General features: G+C 33.6%; 1 protein-coding gene and 1 long non-coding RNA gene across 4 annotated transcripts; both read left to right on the top strand.

Annotated features, from left to right (window-relative positions):
• The first annotated feature begins 447 nt into the window (after nt 1-447).
• On the top strand, nt 448-6,041 carry LOC148689987 (uncharacterized). Of its 3 annotated transcripts, XR_015957985.1 has the most exons (12): nt 472-690; nt 868-929; nt 1,200-1,271; nt 1,402-1,472; nt 2,227-2,289; nt 2,508-2,567; nt 2,652-2,713; nt 3,352-3,752; nt 4,415-4,471; nt 4,727-4,859; nt 5,037-5,127; nt 5,255-6,041. It is a non-coding gene; the product is annotated as an uncharacterized LOC148689987 (long non-coding RNA). The 3 variants fall into 3 exon arrangements; XR_015957983.1 differs by lacking the exon at nt 1,200-1,271 and having other exon boundaries at nt 458-690; nt 2,232-2,289; nt 2,652-3,578; nt 3,669-3,752; XR_015957984.1 differs by lacking the exons at nt 868-929; nt 1,200-1,271 and having other exon boundaries at nt 448-690; nt 2,232-2,289; nt 2,652-3,578; nt 3,669-3,752.
• Nucleotides 6,042-10,509: 4,468 nt separating this feature from the next.
• Nucleotides 10,510-18,077, top strand: LOC137731083 (amine oxidase [copper-containing] alpha 2, peroxisomal). The gene is made up of 5 exons (XM_068470157.2): nt 10,510-11,353; nt 16,219-16,603; nt 16,700-16,813; nt 17,086-17,624; nt 17,738-18,077. Exons 1-5 carry the CDS (start codon nt 10,575-10,577, stop codon nt 17,943-17,945), a joined length of 2,025 nt encoding a protein of 674 aa, XP_068326258.2. The 5' UTR covers nt 10,510-10,574; the 3' UTR covers nt 17,946-18,077.

Here is an 18,077-nt window from a genome sequence, read left to right on the forward strand (position 1 = left end):
GTATTTTTTTCGGTTATTTGTTAAGTTGTTATGACAAGATTAATGATGTATGTTTCTTTCTACTATAAGTTGCAACTTCAAATGTTTTCTTTGTTAAATCTAGTTGAAACTTACTTTATTCATAGTTAAATTTCTTACTTTAAATTACTACTTTCAGGCTTGTTATTGTGTAACTTTATGTAAAAAACAAAAAAATTTAACCATTTGATATTCTAGAAATAGTTTTAGTAATTTTAGTTTAATCCGCCCACTAAATAATTCCTGATTCAGCTAATTCTATATATACTAAAGCTCAGCGGATTGACACTGTTCATTAACAGTGCCAATCCGGTTTTGCCCCTGATCTAACGCATGGTTTTCAGCCCTTTAAAAGATGCTACATGAATTGGCGATTTTACCCCTTGGTAGAGTGAGTCTACATATGGGAAGGTGCTCGAACCCTGTCTCATTTTCTTCCGTTGCTTCTCCCTTTCGCCTGCTCTCTGTTTCTCTCTGCTTTTCTCCCTGTTCGATCTTCGTGTTTCCTTGCTTAACTCTCTTCCATTTTCTTCCGTCGCTTTTCCCTTTCTCTTCCTCTCTGTTTCCGTGCTTTTCTCCCTGCGTCAATCCTTCGTGTTTCCCTGCTTCTCTCTCTGCGTCAATCGTGTGTCGTATGAAGAGTTTCTTTTCCGGGTGATTACACTGTTTCAGGTGGTTTCTCTGCTTATATTTTTTTTGTCTTTTCTTTGATTGGGAAGAAATTTGCAGATCGATCGCTGTAAAATTAAAGTCTTTGCGTTTTGCACTGATTGTTTCCTTTCTTTTTTTTTTTTTTTTTTTGATGTTTTCAGTGTGGTTGTTTGATCTGATTGGGTTTTTTTGTTTCAGGAAAATTGGCGTGCGAATTTTAGGATTTTTGTGTACAACCTTGCAAACCCCTTCTGATTAAGGTCTCTGAGTTTTTTCTTCAAAACTTTTCTTCTTTTTTTTCGATGATTTGTGTGTGGCTGTTCCATCTAATTCGAATTTTCGTTTTAGGAAATCTTGGTCTTCGAGATTTAGGGTTTTCGTCTAGATCGATTGCTCGATCGATGTAAAATTAAAGTCCACTGTTTTTTTTTTTCTTTAAAACTCTGTTTTACTGTGTTGTTTCTGTTGCATTGGTGGTGTTTGCTTGGTTTTGTTCTCTGGTCTCATAAATTGAATAGTTTTTTTTTTAGTGGTTTCGTGCTATCTTGAACTCCAAGTGGAAAGCCCAGGGAGCAGAAAATGGACAATCACAATTTTTATTGGTTTTTATATTTATTTTAAACTCATTTTAATTAATTAATTTTTTTGACCAATTAATTTGAAATATGTGGTGAAAAGATCATATATAATTAAGTTTATTAGTTTGCTAATTTTTTTTTGGGTGTGTTTTAGTAGGTGGATCGGATTTGAAGTATTTTTTAGGGTGGGTAAAAAGGTTGAGCGGAGTTGGGAAAATTCCTAAGGTAAAGTTCTTATGCCCTTCTCTGTCTTTTAAAACGAAGCCTTTAGGCACACAACTTCGTTTTTCCAAGTTTTTTTTTTTTTTTTTTTTTGTGCTGCTGTTAAGAGTCGATTAGTTTTTAGGCACACAAGTGATCATATGGATTAGAATTTGATGAAATTACACTGATTCAGATGATATTGATCAAAAGAATGAGTTAGAAACTGAAAATTACAATAGTTACAGAGGTTTTTCGAATTAATTTTTTTGTTTTTTTTTACAGTTAAATCTGTTGATTAGTTGATGTGGAAAGAGGTTTTGGTTGATTACTTATGTGCATAATACCTATTAGTCTTTTTTCCTATGTAGCTACAAACTTATCAATTTGATGTCACTATTCATTAACAGTGAATGCATTGCAAGAAATAAATGACAACTATTTGTTTAATCCTTGGTATAATATATTCCACCATAACATGTTAACAATTGTTTTAAACCAACATGATCTTACCCCATTTCCAAACCAAATTAAAAAGTACGGATCAACTCACATGTTAAAAAAATTATAAATTTAAAGAACTAAATTTAACAACCATTGCCTGTTTAGTTTAACACAGATTTCCTCCGTTTGATTGCCAAAAAAATGCTCAGAAATAAAACAACTTAATTTCCGTGCTATTGTTGTGATCGATGTTTATTTTAACTAGCTTTTAAGTTTTTAACTTATGAATTTAAGATCTTCAATTTTAATATTTAAACATTAATGTTTTTTTTAGTGCAGTGGTTAAAGAAGAGTAGAAGAAACGTTCTGTTTATTCCTCCAGAAAAGATTAAGAAAGGTGCGTTGATCATAGGATTTAAATTTTAACAATTCAACTTTAAATGCTAGCATATGATGGTACGTTGAAGATGGTATTTCAACTTTGAGTTTTAACTCTTTACTGTTATTTTTTTTATTTGGTCTTTGGCATGCCATCATACATAATAACATAACGTAGCATTTACCAAAAGATTTAAACATGTAAACTAACTTAGCATTTACATTTTTCGTTTACAGTTGGTGGTCACAAATCAACTGACTCAACTTTATATCAACATTGGAGCATGCCTTACAAGTGTAAATCAACTTTTTTATTCTATTTTATAGAATGAATTAAGTTCTGAAGTTTATATATTCTGAAACCATGTTTGTCACTGGAAGTTACGCAGCTATGCAGAGGGTTACGTAGTGGAACTTGGATTTCAAAGATCACAGTGAACAGGGTAGGGTGATAGGTGTATTTCCTCATTTTTTACCATTTTAGAACTTATATTAGTGATAAATTAATTCGAATCATGTGGCATGAACTTAAAGCTCTGTTTGGGAAAGTGGGCTCTTTACCCCAAAGATGCTTGCTTTTGGTAATATTTGGAATTTGTGCTTCTAAGCTGTTTTTCAAGCTTTTGGCCATACAAAATGGAGCTAAGTCGAACAGCTCTTCAGTTGCATTGTAGTTGCTTTCCTAAATTGATTGTTCATTTGTTGAAAAAATTTTAAGGGCGAAAATTATGTTTCAAATTGGATTTAGATATGAGTATTACGCATTCAAGGTGTTGAATTCATCTTCGTTTTGGTGTTTGTGGTTTTGAATGTCATTTAGTGCAGTATAGCTTTAACTTAAATGTGGTTCTGTATATCTTAAGTACTCATTTGGATTTTGAGCAGTAGGAGAGATTTTAGCACGTATTTGAGGAAATGCGAAGAACTTTTTTTGAAATGGTTAGAGTTTGAGATTCTCAGAAGGAAGCTCCTATGAGTTTTTGGTTTTTTGTGTTGATTTGAACAAATTCGGTTTTTATATTTATTAATTTTTGTTGTGTGAGTAGTATTTATTGGGCTTGATGTTATTTTGAAACACCAGTGGTTTGGAGACGTTTGAAATCATAAGAAGACTCGAAGATTTCAGCCAGGATTGAAGCAAATCACCAAATGAATTCTTCTTCCAGGTTATGATTAAATGTTCCCAACTTTTTTAGTTGTATAAAGATTTGGGTAGATAGGAATTTGATTTTTAGTCATGTGTTTCACTAATTCTTTGGTAATAGATAAATCTTTATGAACAGTCTCCTGCTTCTGTCAATACCCATGGTAAGTTCTTATAATTTACTTTTAACAGTAAGGTCATTTGTGACCAAATATTCTTTTTCAACTTATGCTTCATTTACTCTTCTTTTGCAGCCTATTTTTTCACACATTTAGTCTTCAGTAGATGGGCTAAGCAATTTCCACGTGGCATTGTATCAAATTATCATTGATCGTAGGGTATGGCATTGTCAGCTCATCTTCTATTCACTTTGATCAAATTATTTGTCAGCTATTTTAGTTTTTAATTATGATATTATTTCTTATTTGGCCTCAAGATTAGTGGACTTAAACTTTGTTTATTATCTTTGCAGTACGAAGAAGACCTTAATAATGTAATAAGAGATTACAATATTAACTTGACAGTAAATGATCCATTCTTTTTTTGGATGCAATGTCCATACTTTAGTGTAATTTGTACCTTATGTTTTACCTTTGTTTTTAAATTAAAATTCCTTAATTTGGTTTTGGTTTGTTCCATAATACATGTGTAAAGATGACCATGTTGTACATTACATATTTTGGGAATTAGACTAAGTAATTTGATCAATCAGAGTAAATATATTTTAGCTTTTCTTACGTCTTAACTGTCAAGATATAAACTTAAGGGTCGTTTACATAAAATTCACAAATTATAACGTCAATTGCAAGTTAGCATATGATCCCGCAATGCATAGAAGAAATAAGAATTAGTGGACAATTTTATGCATTGGTGCTTAAATTTCCAAGAAGACGAGCTCCATTTTCTTTTAAATGTTAATTGTGTAATGTGGGTTTGTGTTTGCTTAGTTTTCGTGGTGATATGGAATAAATTGTTGAAACGTAGAGTGGTTTATTTGCAGAAAGGTTTGACCTTTGAATTGGAGCTATAGTGTTCGTTCCTATTGCTACATTGGCAGGTAAACACTCAACCATTTGTTATATGTTAATGTTGGTTTCGTGCTGCAAATAAGATAGGCACATTGGTGTGTAAAATTGAAAACCCAGTAACATATGGTATAGGAAATTCAAACGAATTTGTAAAGATTTTCTTTTATTGTTTTATGTTGTTCTCCACTATAAAATAAAACTCCTTTATATCCATGGTTCCATCACTTGGAACAATTCTCAGTTTTTACATATATTGCTTAATTCTCTAACAAACTCCACAACAGCTTTTGGCTCAGAAATGTTCACAGTTGTCTTCATCTGAAACGAGTCAATCAACTGTATACCATCACCGTCAATCATTGAGAACTTCAGCATGTACTACAAATCTCGATCAAAGCTAGATTAACCTCTCATATGGTATGTAAATTCAATTTACAAAGAAAGCATTCAATGCTTTTTCTTCTTTCTCTTTTTTTTTATTTTTTTTTTTTTTTTTTTTTTTTTTTTTTTTTTTTTTTTTACAATAATATTAGAACAATAATAACAGGTTTTATCCTGTGAATGTCATTAAAATTTTATCTCTGATATAAACAGGTTTTTGCCAATTGTCATTTTTGAAGGCTATGACAGTTTATGCCATCATCCAGTGTTACTATTTGGAGAAGATTGCTGATCAAAATAATAGGTACCTTGCAGTTTTCTTTGTAGTATATTATTAAATTTATTTAAAAACTGCAAAAATTACCCAATTTCTTTACCAATTATAAAAATCGTTCTTCTTCTTTAACATTCTTATTTATTTGTACTAACAGCTTCTATTTTCTCAAATCATAACACACAAGCATGTACATCATCACAAATAAAACAAAAAAATTGGGAAGCGACAGTCAATATAACTTTCAGGTACAAATTATTATGTGTATAAATGCAATTGTAAATAATACACCTAATATAATGCACATATATTTTATACATTTTTTAAACACGCGGCAACGCGCGGGCACTATTACTAGTTATATGCTAAAGGTTAAATATAAGAGCTATGCACGGGGAGTAGATTTGCGTAGGGCTCGTACCTATACTGTGACACATCGACAGGCTCTATCCCTTCAAGGTCCGTACTAGGTCGATACTGACGTATCGATTGGTTCCATCCCATCAATGTGGACAATGTGCTTTTGATTCTGTGGCATTTAACTCCTCTTGCAGCTTTACCTTTCGGGTAAGATGTGTTTTTGGAGGAATTACGGAAAGCAAAATTTTCTTATATGGACGAATTCCCCAATACCGGCCAACACTTCACACAGAGTCACACCTAATGAGGGATAAGATTGGCTTGCCCCCATTGTACCACGGGAGAGGATAAGAAATAGATTGTGAGTACAATCCAGCAGTATGTGTATGTTCACATGCATTTGAAGTGAACTATGACCATATATTTACGATCTATGTTTCGTATTTTTGGGTAAAAATTGAAACTAGTTGTAAGGTCTACTCCATGTTGAATTTTAACAATTCGAATTGTTTATTTTATAAGTCTTGATTCATAAATCATCCTTATAAAAATTGCATTTAATCCAAAACTATTTGTCTATTTAATTATCATGTTGAAATTTTATTGTTTCTTGGAAAACAAAGTGTTCGTCAATTTTTTTGAACTCAATTAGATGCTTTAAATATTTCCCGATTTGGCTACAATTTTGAAGGGATGATGTATGAGATGCAACTTGAAAAATAGATTGTTCGGATCGTTAAAGTTTGATGTGGTGTAAGTCCAAGAACTAATCCCTATTTTTATAAAAATAAAAAATAAAAATAAAAATAAAATAAAAAAGGACCAGAGTCCTTTCCTTAAAGACATCCTAAAAATAGATATATCCTCTATTCGATATCTGGTGTTACATTGCCCAAATATATATCATGTTAGTACTGTCCATTAGTGTCTACAAGAAAACAAAATCTACCTAATTAACGCCACAACCCTAAAATAAATGATCAAAACCTTTTTTTCTCATGTTAGAATTAAAACGGTAAAAATTTATTGAACTAATCCCTATTTTTAGAAAAAGTAAGAGTTAATAAATATTAAATAAATTATTTACTTTAATAAATATCAAAATTTATTATTATTATATTTCAAATCGTACACACTGAAACACATGTCCCAATTAGTCTTTTTAGGGGGCGTTTGTTTCACCTTCTTAAGTGGGATTGGACTGGCTAGGATTATTGTCCCATGTTTGGTAAGCTTGGGGACTAACTTAAATGAGACTAGCCCGGACTCGTGTGGACTATCTCCCTTGCTAGGTCGTCTTAGCGAAACCCCCCGAAAACCACGGGACTGCTAAGACCTGCTTCGTCTCCTTTGTGTCGCTTGGCGTCCTCCCTTTGCGAAGACTTTGCCTCGTCTGCGTTGTGTCCTCTCTCCAACGAGATCACAGCACCACACCAAGACGGGTACGCCGCGCAGGTGGAGACGTTTCCGACGGACTCGCCGGTCAAGAGCAAGCTCTGCAAGGTCATTCTGGTGGTGCAGAGGGCGCAGGGCGATCCATTTTCGAGAGACTAGTTGCAGGCGGAGGCACCCAGCAGGACTCGGAGGCGTTGGGTGGGGGGAGGAAGTTGCCGGTGCGGCGGAGGTACTCGAGGTCGACGAGGCGAAGGCCCTGGATGAAGTACTGGCATCCGGTGTTGAGATCGTAACGGCGGCGGTTATGGGAGACCATTCCCTCATCTCAAATCCGAGAGAACTACGACGGCGGCGGTTATGGGAGACCATTCACTCGGAGGCGTTGGTTTTGATTTGATCTCAAAGTATGGAACTGGGTTTTGATTTGATCTCAAAGTATGGAACTGGGTTTCGAAGAAGAGGAAGAGCTTTCAGAAAAAAGAAGGAAAAAATGAGAGAAGTAAGAATAAAATATTAAAAGAGATATAGATAAATTAATATAATATTAGAATTTATTAATTATCCTGCTTCTTAGTCCGCCACTGCATCAAACGCTTCATTAAGTTAGTCTAGCTTAGTCTATTCTAAGGCAATCCAGCTTAGTCCTTAAAGCTAGTCCAGTCCGAGATAGTCCGGTGTAACAAACGTCCCCTTATTTGATTAGTTTTTAGGGAGTAGTTTATAGTAATTAGTTTAGGTTTCATAGGAGTAATCATTCAGTTTTAAAAAGTAGATTTAATATTTTATTATTTTAGGTTTCCTAGGAGTAGTTTTTTTTTTTTTTTTTTTTAAAAAAACTTTTGAAAGTACAACAGTGACTCTTTTTCACTTTTTAGAAAGCCTATCTCATCTGCGGTTCATCCAAATACAAGTGAGAAAGTTTATTGATTTTTCTCATCAATAGGTAAGTTTTTGGCCACTCTATTCTTATCTCTTGATGATTTTATTTGTTTATTACTTTAATTTTAAAAGTTCGTACAATGGTGCTTTACAACAAGACTTCGCAACAAAATGGAGAATGAATTTCTAGCAGATTCAATGGTTGTGTACATTGAAAAAGAGCCTGCCAAAAAAATTGATTCAGAAGAAATAAAAAAGGATTTCAATTCCATTAACTTGAATAGGTATTTTTTCGTTTACTTGTTAAGTTGTTATGACAAGATTGATGATGTATGTTTCTTTCTACTATAAGTTGCAACTTCAAATGTTTTCTTTGTTAAATCTAGTTGAAACTTGCTCTATTTATAGTTAAATTTCTTACTTTAAATTACTACTTTCAGACTTATTATTGTGTAACTTTATGTAAATAACAAAAAAAATTGAACCATTTGATTTTCTAGTAATAATTTTTGTTTAATCCACCCACTAAATAATTCGTGGTTCTGCTCATCATATGCTAAAGGTTAAATATAAGAGCTATGCGTGGGGAGTAGATTTGAGTAGGGCTCGTACCTATACTGTGACATATCGACAGGCTCCATCCCTTCAAGGTCCTACTGTACTAGATCGATACTGACATATCGATTGGTTCCATCCCATCAATGTAGACAATAAGGTCCTACTGTACTACGTCGATACTGATATATCGATTGGTTCCAGGACCATGAGCTTTTGATTCTGTGGCATTTAACTCCTCTTGCAGCTTTACCTTTCGGCTGGCCTGCTGCCTGGGCTGAGTGCCAGGCTGTTTTACGGGCTAGAGGGTTTGGACAAGGTGCCGGGCTGTTAATTGGACATGTGCTGGGCAAAAAATGCTGGGATGGATCTGCTCCAAGATGTGTTTTTGGAGGAATTACGGAAAGCAAAATTTTCTTATATGGACGAATTCCCCAATACCGGCCAACACTTCACACACTCACACCAAATGAGGGATAAGATTGTCTTGCCCCTATTGCATCACGGGAGAGGATAAGAAATAGATTGTGAGTAGAATCCAGCAGTATGTGGATATGTTCACATACATTTGAAGTGAACTATGAGCATATATTTACGATCTATGTTCCGTATTTTTGGGTAAAAATTGAAACTAGTTGTAAGGTCTACTTTATGTTGAATTTTAGCAATCCTAATTGTTTATTTTGTTAGTCCCGATTCATAAGTCATCCTTACAAAAATTCCATTTAATCCAAAACCGTTTGTCTATTTAATTATCACGTTGAAATTTTATTATTTTTTAGAGAACTAAATGTTCGTTAATTTCTTTAAACTCAATTATATGCTTTAAATATTTCCCGATTTGGCTAAAATTTTGTAAGGATGATGTATGAGGTGCAACTTGAAAAATAAATAGTTCGGATCATTAAAGTTTGATGTGGTGTAGGTCCAACAACTAATCCCTATTTTTATTATTTAAAAAAATAAATAAATAAATAAATAAAAAGGACCGGAATTCCTTCCTTTAAAGACATCCTAGAAATAGATATATCCTCTATTCGATCTCTGGTGTTACATTGCCCCAATATACATCATGTTAGTAATGTCCATTAGTGTCTACAGGAAAACAAAATCTACCTAATTAACGCCACGGCCCTAAAATAAATGATCAAAACCTTATTTTCTCAAGTTAGAATTAGAATGTTAAAAATTTATTGAAACATACTTTAAATCATATGATGTGATTGATGAGGTGTGAACTCCAAGTTAATTATTTTTCAGAAAATCAGATATATTCATAATACTTTTCTGTGAGACATGACAAAAATAGAGCATAATTATCAAATAGTTTTATTCACAATATGATCTATATAATACCACACTCAAAAGTTTCCAAAACTCTACTAAAAAAAAAAGTTTCCGAAACCCACGAGCAGCCTCACAAATCACGCCTTAAGGCTTACGTGCTAATTACATTAAGGTCTAGTTTGATATTTTATTTACCAAAAACTATATTACTTTAAAGTTAATTAGTAAAAAGTATTTAAAAATAAAATATTCTTTTTATTTTAAAAGCAATGAGCTTCAATATCAACTTTTCAAAGCAGCTTGTAGGTTGTTTTAATCAAAGGCATAGTTGAGCATTTAATGAATATTTTTAATTCATGTAATACGCTCATAAATTTAAAAAATAACATTATTTATCATTTAAGACACATTTTACTCTTGGAGAACAAAGTGACCACCGCCACCTACCAATATTACACCATCATTGTTGCCACCACTACCACACCACAATCGGGCACCGCCACCCCCACTACAACCACCGCCATAACCATATCCGCCACCACTACCACTATAACCACAATTGCCACTACAATCGTTGTCACCGTGGGCACCACTGCCGCTATAAACACAACGGCCACCACCACCACCACCATCACAACCATTGCCCTTACTACTGTTATTGTCGTCATCGCCCACTCTATTATGTCTATTTTTGTTATTATATACAATTATATCACTTTTGCATTAAAATTTACCATAATTTATCAAACGCTCAACTGCTTTATTTTACAGCTGATTATTCTTAAGATATAGCAGGAGTTTTTTAAAATAAAAAAAAAAAAAAAAAAAAAAACAGTAATCCCAAACTGACCCTAGGGCTAAATCATGATTAAAGTTTATGCTTCCGAGTTTCCAAAATCTTTAAGTGGTCGAAACTCTTCATCTAGCACTTGTGCTATACTAGCTTGCTGATCAAATTCTTATTTAAGGGGACCAAAGAAGCTTAAAACTTACATTGTAATATGCATGCCATGGCATCAAGATTGGCACCAATTCTCTTATTACTCCTCTCCATTTTCATCACCTTGTCATCACCAACCTCATGCCATCCTCTAGACCCTCTAACACCATCCGAGTTCATCCATGTCAAAACCGTAGTCCAAAAATCCTACCCTTCACAAAACCTGAGCTTCCAATACGTAGGCCTAGATGAACCCGAAAAGTCCACCGTCCTCTCATGGCAATCAAAACCCACCAAAACCCTGCCTCCTCTTCCTCGCCGTGCCTTGGTCGTTTTACGACTCAAAATGAAAACCCTAGAGCTCATAGTCGACATATCAACCCGTTCCATAGTTTCCAAAACTGAATTTGATAACAAACATGGATACCCTTTGCTTAACATTGAAGAACAATCTGTTGCGGCTGAACTCCCGTTCAAATATAAACCCTTTATCCAGTCCATTAAAAAGAGAGGGCTTAACATGTCCGAAGTTGTGTGTAGTACTTTTTCAGTTGGTTGGTTTGGGGAGGCCAAAACTAAAAGAACAATCAAGATTAATTGCTTTTACAAAAAAGATAGTGTAAACTTGTACGTGAGGCCAGTGGAGGGAATAACAGTCGCGGTTGATCTGGACGAGCTGAAGATCGTTGAATACATCGATAGGTTTGTTGCACCTGTACCAAAAGCCGAGGGAACTGAGTACCGAGCGTCCAATCAGAAGCCTCCATTTGGTCCAAAGCTAAATGGTGCTCCAGTTATGTCGGGGGACAAAGGGTTCAAGCTCGACGGCAACACTGTAAGGTTAGTCTTAAGTTAATTAATTATTTTATAATTAACTTCCAGCATATCTTAAAGACAACTATGTCTCACGTACGTACTCTTTTTCCTTGACCACATGTAGTAGTTATTCCTTAGTTTTGGCTGTATTTAGTTTTATTTTTATTTTTATTTTATTTTATTTATTTTTTATCCAATGATGTTCTACTAAATCATTGTACTAATTAACTATAATTAGTATTGTACTTGAATGAATTCTTGGTGGATTTGAGTATTTAATATATGGTTATAATACTATTGCTATGCTTAGTAGTCAACATTGTTGTTTGTGGAAATTGTAGGAAGGTTTTGGGTGTGACGATTATACTGACATATTATGTTTCTAATTTAGGTGTTATATAAATGAAGTTCATAGATCTAGATATATTATTAATAAACAAATACACATGTTAAGATAATACTTATATACTTGCTAGTGAGTATCATTTATACTTGATTTTGTGATTTGACTCAATCAAAAGATCACATATGTTTCTTGTTTTTAGAAGTCCAAGAAACATTATAACATATAAAAAAAATTAAGATAAAGCGCATTAAAATATCATTGGGCCAAATCTAAAAAGTGAATAAATAAAGTACTCACTAGTAAGTATTATTCAACAAATGAATTGATAAACACCATTAATTTTAGGTTCTTTAGATATAAACCTATGCAACAATTATTTCCTTGACAAAAGCCCATCTCATTTTAAACATCCAAATAAAACCCAAATTTGAAATAGATTGCCATGTAAACAAGTAAATACCTATTATTTTCAAAATATTTACAATTGTGCCACAACACCCTAATTATGTTAATGAATTTAATTATCCATCATAATTATGGGAAATAAGTGTCTTATGATTATAGAAGTATCTACTTTATACTTGTCTTACCATCATATGTTCCATTTCTTTTATTTGTTTGACAATCATTGTAGGTAAATTATTTTGCATGTATGTATTAGGCACATTTTGTTATAATTATATATATGCGTGCAAATAATTTATATATGTTTTTATGTAAAATATAGGTAATTAATGAATTTTTTTAATCAATTGGCTTAAAACATTTATTTATTTTGTAGGTAAATTATTTTTCTTGTGATATTACATATATACTAGCCACATTTTGTTATTATTAATTATATGGTGTGTGCAATCAATCAACATTCTTTTATTTTGTAGGTAACTTGTTTTATATTTTTTATTGCAAAATATAGGTATTTATTATTCAAATTAATTAAATAATGTTGTAGGTAAATTATTTTGCATGTATTATTACATAATACACTAGGATATATATTTTTTTTGGTCAAACGATAAATTTTGTTAGATTAGATGTTAGATAAGTCACCGACGGGGTTTGAATCCACGTCATCTTGTAAGGGCTCAACACCTTTCCACTATTGTGGTAAATGGTCACTTGCGGAACTTATATTGTTATTATATATATATGTATATATATTGCGCAAAATAATTACCTATATTATATTTAAATATTGATAATTTGAATAAAATAACTATTTTATATTTGTAGGATATACTAATTTACCTATTACCATCATGTGAAAAACAACTCTATAAGGAACAAAACATTGATATCATGTAATTTTTGTTATTAAATGCATAGGAATCATGACATTTAAATTTCTTTCCAAATGCGCATAAGGTATTTGAAGACATTTAATTGAATGAAATAATGTAAAATAAATGTAGATAATAAATGAGAGATCCAAAAGTCAAGGAAAATTTTCATTGTAACCCGAACACGGATGGTACATCACGTGTTTTTTATATAAGTAGTGGGAAATATTACTTTTGAAGTTCTTAACTTTTTATCTCACATATCCCATTATTTGCATAGTAACACATGGTGTATCATCCCGTGTTCCAGTCACACTGAAAAATCTCTCCAAAGTCAGTGTTATTAGAGAGAAAATTTTCAAAGGACCGGCTACACACACATAAGCATAACAGGTGGTGTTCCCAACTAATTAATTACTGTCACCTATAAAATAACAATTAAAACAAAGATAACTCTTTCAAAAATGACTTGTTTTGATAAAAATAATAAATAAAAAAGTCACTAATCGAAATCAAACTCAAAATAAGAAAAACAATGATTGCTCTAAAGCCCTTAAACATGATTAACTGATCGGGATTCAGCTCACAAGGCCTTAAATAGGTGGTTGGCGACAACGGATTTAAGGGTGCGGCCGACTACATACTCTCGGGTTACATGTCAACATAAGAATGGAAGAGAAGAGGGAAGAGGAGAAAGTAAAAGAGGAAAAGAGAAGGGATGGGGCGTCGTTGGCACAGGGTGGTGATAGAGGTGGGTAGTCGCTGGTGTTGTGGGTGTTTGGAGTGGAAGGGATAAATTTGGAATTAGATAGGTGTAAATTTGGAATCCAGTTGACCAAAAATTCTGGTTATTTAACAAAACCTCACTTAAACGACAACGTGGCAATTTTTTTCTTTAAAACTGAAATAGCTAGGTGTTATGGTTCTATTTATTGGGAACTCCACGTCACTTCATGTTCCAAGTACTTGGAAAAATTTCTCATTATTAGGGGTAAATTAGACATCCAAAAATATCAATTTTGCCAAGTCAAACTTAATTATGGATATTACTTAGTTGGAGCCCAGTCAATGGGTTTTTGTTAAAGAAATTTGCAATGATGAATTTTAGCTAAAAAAAATTGAATTCCAAGAAGTGTACTCATATTTTGAGTCCACATTTGATGGCATCGTCACACAAATTTCACAAAATTCTACAGCTGACGACTTGGAGTATGGTTTTCTTAAATCCAGGCGTGGCCCCCTGCCCAAACATATGTCACATATTAATGTTCGTGAATTTAAAAAATAAATAAATAAATAAATAATACCAGAGAGATCACATATTTATATTATATTTGGTATACTTTCTCATGTAGTAAGTGATGCATACAATTATTGTTTAATGAGATAAATTCATTAATTAATGTGATATGTACACATTACTTACTATAAGATGATACACAATTATGGTACAAAATATGTGATTTCCCTAACAATTTTCTGAGAAGAAATTCTGATTGGGGTTGGATTATTCTGTTTTCTATTGCACATGTTTTGATTTTGTTACCAGAGTACTTGTCAGTTGGGATGCGTTAATATTTAGGGCTTATAATTAAGAATTGTAATATAGATTGAATTAAAAAAAAAAAGAATTAAATTGGACTAAGTCTGCAAATTTGAGTGATATATATATATATATATATATATATATATATATATATATATATATATATATATATATATAGACTATTGTAGGTTAAAGTATCATTAAATAAATCCAATCACAATAGTTAATGTAATGTTAATTTTATATTTTTTTTAATACAACGATATATTTTACACTAAGAGGAGTTCCACCATGGGCTATTGCTCGGTGGACTGGTTTTGGAATAGGGCCAGATAACCTGAGGGAGATGGTCCAGCTTGTGCTAGGGATGGAGCCCGAGCGGGCTCGAGGGAGAGGCCCAGCATGAGTTGCTAGCCCAAAGGCAACGTGACAAAAGACTTAACATCAGGGCGACGTCAGCCATAATATAAAAATAATAAAAATATAAAATATTAATAAAAATGTAAAAAATTAAATAAAAATGTAAAAAAATTAATTAAAAAAAGTAAAAAAAAATGTAAAACCCAGCATGCTTCAAACTTAACGGCTCTCACCGGAGTTCGTCACCGAGGCTGATGATACACCCACAGGCAAATGGGAGAGATTCAGTCCCTCCTCAGCTGCACCCCACACCGCCTTCGCCCCCACGCCCCCTCTTTCCACTCACGCTCCTAGATCGCATGATTTGGGATTTGTTTTTGGGAGAGAGAGATTTTAACTAAGGAGTTGGCGATCCCTTACCTACTTAACTAAGGAAAAAATGTGAATTTTTGCGTGGATTGGCTATTGATGTTGTCAGAGTCTGAGGCCCTGCCTCCGGAGCTCAAGTGAGAGAGAGCTGCTGAGCTTGAAAAAGAAAGAAAAAAAAAAACACAACTTTTGGAATGGTGCGTTGGCACCATGTGAAAGGAAGAAAAAAATAATAAAAAAACAAAGGTTTTGGAATGGTGTGCTGCAGCATGTGAAAAGAAAAAATTAAAAAAATAAAAATAAAATTTTTAATAGAAAATGGTACAACGAGACAAATTAAAAATCTTTTCCGAAATTACAAATAAAATTATTTTGTATTATTTAAAAAAAAATACTAATATTTTATTACCTATTGTTATGGCTATTCAGTGTAGGGGTAGAGATGCAAAAGGCAGTTATTGTTCACTGGGTGGATTAAATAGTTAATAGCCCTGGGGGGTCTTAGCAAGGGTGGAACTGCTCTAAGAGGAGGAGGAGTTCAGCTAAGCCACACAATAGAAAACTTAATTTAGTACCGAATTCGTCATCTATGAAATTCGAACCTAAGACCTCTTACTTATAAGTGAAAAGGGATACCCTCAAACAGTAGTATTGAGTGGCAATGTTAATTTTATATTGAACGCTTAACAGAAGTGTTTTGGTTACAGAAACCACTACTTGTATTCTTTATATTGTTTTATGATTGTTTTACTTCATTGTTTGTTTCATTGACTCTAAATCAATGTGATCATTGTGTCCTTTTTCTTTCTTTTCTATACACTTTAATTTGTATAATATAATATTTATATAGGAAGTAATTTTCTTACATTTTTTTAGTCTTGTACACATCTTGTTTAATCATAACCGTCCATTTGATTATTCAATTTAATACCCAGAAATTTATTCCGTTTTACAATTTACTAATATTCATATTTGTAATCATCATCAGGTGGGCCAATTGGATCTTCCATCTCGGATTTGATGTTCGAACGGGTGTGATTATATCTCAAGCATCAATATATGATCTTGAAATGCACGAGTACAGGAGGGTTTTGTACAGAGGCTTTGTATCCGAGCTCTTTGTCCCGTACATGGACCCCACAGAAGAATGGTACTACAAAACCTTCTTCGACTGTGGAGAATTTGGGTTTGGTCTATCCACAGTCTCACTCGAGCCGTTGACCGACTGCCCAGCCAATGCTCAGTTCATGGACGCCTACTATGCTGCCCAGGACGGCACGCCGGTGAAGATATCGAATGCTTATTGCATCTTTGAGAGACATGCAGGCAACATCTTGTGGCGCCACACTGAATTGACCATCCCAGATATAGTGGTAATGATAAAGTTTTCTTCTTATTTTTCAAATGAGTTTGATTGATTAGTTTTTTGATGAAAATGTGGTGGTAATCGAGGGTTAACGGAATTGCAGATCACAGAAGTTAGGGCTGAGGTCACTCTGGTTGTGAGGACGGTTTCAACTGTAGGCAACTATGACTACATAATTGATTGGGAGTTCAAGCCAAGTGGCTCCATCAAAATGGAGGTATATTATATGATAGCTAGGGTTTTATAGTGTATAAATGTACTTGTTTAAATTTTAAGTTAACTTATAGAATGATAATCTGGATAACTATCTGCCAACTAAACTGTATATATTTGTCCGTGAATTTGGATGATTGGTCATGTTAGTTTATTATAAGATCAAAATGTTCTACCTATATTCATAATTTGACAACATGAGCATGTGTCAACAGATGTTACGCTTAATGTTGCACTTGACAATTAAGGTTTGTTGATCTTCAATTTCTTAAACAGGTGGGGCTAACAGGTGTGCTAGAAATTGAAGCAGTTAATTACACCCAGATAGACCAAATAGAGGAGGAAGTTTTTGGCACATTGGTGGCAGATAATAGCATTGCTGTGAACCATGATCATTTCTTGACATACCATCTTGACCTTGATGTGGATGGTGAAACCAATTCCTTTGTCAAGAATAATTTTGTGACGAAACAAGCAACCGGCCACAACACACCAAGGAAGAGTTATTGGAATATTGTAAGCGAGACGGCTAAAACTGAGTTAGATGCAAGAATTCGCCTTGGTTTGAAGCCAGCTGACCTGGTTGTGGTAAACCCTATTAAGAAGACCAAAGCCGGGAACCCATTTGGCTATCGTTTGATCCCAGGGGCAGTTGCAGGACCCCTATTGTTAGAGGATGATTACCCGCAAATACGCGGCGCTTTCACTAAGTACAATGTGTGGGTTACACCATACAACAAGTCCGAAAAATGGGCAGGAGGAAGACATGTTGATCAAAGTAGAGGAGAGGACACATTAGATGTGTGGAGCAGCAGGTATTAATTAAACTGTGATTAAATTTGGTTAATGCAGCAAAAGATTACAAAACACTTGTGATTTCTCTTATTCATTTTGGTTGACTGGTGTGAATTGTGTTTTATGTATACAGGAATAGGAAAATCGAGAACAAGGATATAGTGTTGTGGTACACAATTGGGTTTCACCACAATCCTTGCCAAGAGGATTTTCCAATGATGCCAACATTGAGTGGTGGATTTGAGCTCAGGCCAACCAATTTCTTTGAGAGAAGTCCTGTTCTTAAAGTTAGAACCATACCTTCTAAGCACCACTCGCCTAATTGCACCGCCAAAAACTAGCTGGTGACTTTTTATTTGTCATGAGTGATTAATAATTCTAAGAGCTTAATAAGTGATGTTTTCATCCCATTGCAGTTGTAATTTATTGCAAGTTTTAATTACAAATTAAATATCTAGTCCCATTTCAATCCA

This window comes from Pyrus communis, chromosome 16 (assembly GCF_041283825.1).
Source record: "Pyrus communis isolate YQ-2024b chromosome 16, ASM4128382v1, whole genome shotgun sequence".
NCBI lineage: Eukaryota > Viridiplantae > Streptophyta > Magnoliopsida > Rosales > Rosaceae > Pyrus > Pyrus communis.